The sequence below is a fragment of the Octopus bimaculoides genome, chromosome 29, assembly GCF_001194135.2.
Source record: "Octopus bimaculoides isolate UCB-OBI-ISO-001 chromosome 29, ASM119413v2, whole genome shotgun sequence".
Lineage (NCBI taxonomy): Eukaryota > Metazoa > Mollusca > Cephalopoda > Octopoda > Octopodidae > Octopus > Octopus bimaculoides.
In genome coordinates this window covers 1,673,326-1,676,270 of record NC_069009.1, presented here as the reverse complement: position 1 = coordinate 1,676,270, position 2,945 = coordinate 1,673,326, and the positions used below count along the sequence as shown (strand labels likewise).

Below are 2,945 nucleotides of genomic sequence, written 5' to 3'. Positions count from 1 at the left end.
GGAGCACTGCCTTTAGTCGAGCAAATCGACCCCAGGACTTATTCTTTGGAAGCCTAGTACTTATTCTATTGGTCTCTCTTGCCGAACCGCTAGGTGACAGAAACATAAACACACCAGCATCGGTTGTCAAGTGATGTTGGAGATACAAACACAGATACACAAACACAATTGGGGTCAATTTGCTCGACTAAAGGTGGTGCTCCAGCATGGCCGCAGTCAAATGACTGAAACAAGTAAAGAGTATGTTTCCCATCACCACTTGACAACCAGTGTTGGTACGTTTATGTCCCTGTAACATTATTTATTGTTTCGTCTCTTTTTGCGTTACCCAGGAAACCTCCAAGCTGGTCAAAGTCGCAAACTCAACCCTTCGAAGGAACTCTCACACGTCTTCGGTGCCAATCTCCCGACTGCCGACCCCAGATCGGAACACACCGGAGCCAGGTTTTGAACCCCCCATCATCAACTCTGATGCCAGGGCATCAAAGACTCCCACCAAAAGCACTCTGAGCGACCTTCTTGAGACACTAAAGAAACTGGAGGAAGATGAGGATATCGGGGCAGGTGACGTGCCAGTTAAAAGCACATCCAGGGGTAAGTGTGTCTCGCTTCGTTTCATGTACTTTAATTATGTGGTTAAGAAGTTTGCTTTGCAGCCTTCTCGTTTGGGGTTCAATCCCTCTGTGTTGCACCTTGGGCAAGTTATCTTCTACTATAACGCAGCACATGCACATACACACAGGTGCACATCCATACGCATATGTGCACACATATGCACATGTGCTCAGACATATACACACTCACACATGCACATCCACTTGACCACACATGCACACATACATACCCTCACGTGCATATGTGCACACTGCATACACATTTGCACTCATGCACAGGCACTCATGCACATACATATGCATGTGTGCACAGATATGCACATGTGCCCAGACACATACACACTCACACATGCACATCCACTTGACCACACATTCACACATACATGCCCTCACATGCACATGTGCACACTGCATACACATGCATGCACATACATATGCATATGTGCACACATATGCACATGTGCTCAGACACATACACACTTACACATGCACATCCACTTGACCACACATTCACACATACATGCCCTCACATGCATATGTGCACATGTGCATGCACATTTGCACTCATACACATGCACTCATGCACATACATACGCATGTGTGCAACATATACACATGTGCTCAGACACATACACACTCACACATGCATGCATAAATGCTGCAATTTTGAGGAACATCTGAAAGTGCACATTCTCAGAAAATATTCTGACTCTACTACACTTTCAGTTCTCAAAATGCACGAGGGCAAATATATTTGTGAATTATTATCATCAGGCCCTGGAGGAATGATTAGAATGACAGGAAACATGGGTGTTTTGTTCAACATCCTTAAACAAACCTTATTCAGGGACCTTTGGAGCGGGATGGGCTACTCGACCTGAAGAAAATTCTAACTGGGCCCCACCTGCGAGGTCATACGCTGTTTATCTTGATATGAGATCACCATGTCGTGCACACATGGTTGTGATGCATGTGCCTGGTGTACCCTTATCAGATGGGTAGTCATGATGGGTATAATGGGATTCGTATATTTGCACCCCAGTGTCCCTTTGATAGCATATGCTGCTCTCTCTCTCAATAATAATCCTTTCTACTGAAGGTGCAAGGCCTGAAATTTTGGTGGATTACATTAACCCCAATGTTTCACTGGTGCTTAATTTATCAACCCCCAAAAGGACGAAAGGCAAAGTTGACCCTTAATAATATTTATATGATGGCTGTTTCTTCTTTTGTTTTTCAGTTTCTGATTTAAACGAATCCCTGAAAGTTGGCGGCGGTTCCAACAGGAGTCGATGCTCATCTAGGTCCCGCTGTGCAAACAAAGAAGGGGCCACTCTAAAGACAAGCCCCCATTTAACTGCCGAGAACCTGCAACAGCTGAATCAGGACCAGCATCCCTTGTCCCCTCCCGACGAAGGCCTTGGTTATCTTTCAAACGACAAACTACAGAGCATCATTTCATTTCTGGATGAAGTCCAATCAGCTGACCGACTCACTGACATCGAATTAGTAAGTAGAATATCATTATTATTATTATTATTATTATTATTATTATTGACTGAGAGAGCAGCACATGCCATCAAAGTGATCCTGGGGTACAAATATATGAAGCCCAATATACCCATTATGGCTACACCAGGCATATGCATCACAATGATAAATACATGACATGGTGACCTCATCACCTTGCAGGTGGGGGCCAGTTAGAATTTTCTTCAGGTCAAGTAGCCCATCTCTTTCAAAATCTATTAACTGGAATTTTTTTTTATGAAACTTTGATTTCTAGCATGAAACAGCCTTAGAAACACGCTGGAATGATCAAAATAACATTTTAAATAGAAATAAGCGAGATATTGGGTGAGAAATTAGCAAACCTCATTTGAATATCAGAGAAATATACCTAGGAGATATAGCAAAAAGGTTAGATATGTGTAAATATTGAGAGATAATTTACGAAATTTGTAATTTTTAAGTGATCTCATATGAGATCACTGGTAGGTAATGGGTTAAGGATGATGAATAAAACACCCATGTTTCCAAAGGTGAATTATTCGAACCCCAAAGAATTCCTCTCAACCCATGGCTATGATGCTCCCCCACTACTTCTGCTTGTGATCAGAGATGCACATATCATCAGCCACCAAGGGACATGCTCAACTGGTTAAGGTCAAACAATTGACAAGCAAATCTGTGGTATTGAGCAGAATATTTGCTGTAGCCCATCTTTTTATACCAAGACAAAACAATGTACATGATAACACTTCCAATCAATTAAGATGAGAAGCCATGAGAGCCACTGCCTGGTACTGCATCTGGGCATTTATTATTATT

General features: G+C 42.6%; 1 protein-coding gene across 1 annotated transcript in view; it reads left to right on the top strand.

The window, feature by feature from the left end:
* The window catches only part of LOC106870525 (mucin-5AC-like), a 6,071-nt gene extending 3,800 nt beyond the window's left edge, over positions 1-2,271 (top strand). The window contains exons 3-5 of the mRNA XM_014916648.1: positions 333-594; positions 1,855-2,123; positions 2,254-2,271. Of these exons, the coding sequence (XP_014772134.1) occupies positions 333-594; positions 1,855-2,123; positions 2,254-2,271 (549 nt within the window). The remainder of the gene's footprint in view (positions 1-332; positions 595-1,854; positions 2,124-2,253) is intronic.
* Positions 2,272-2,945: the final 674 nt, after the last annotated feature.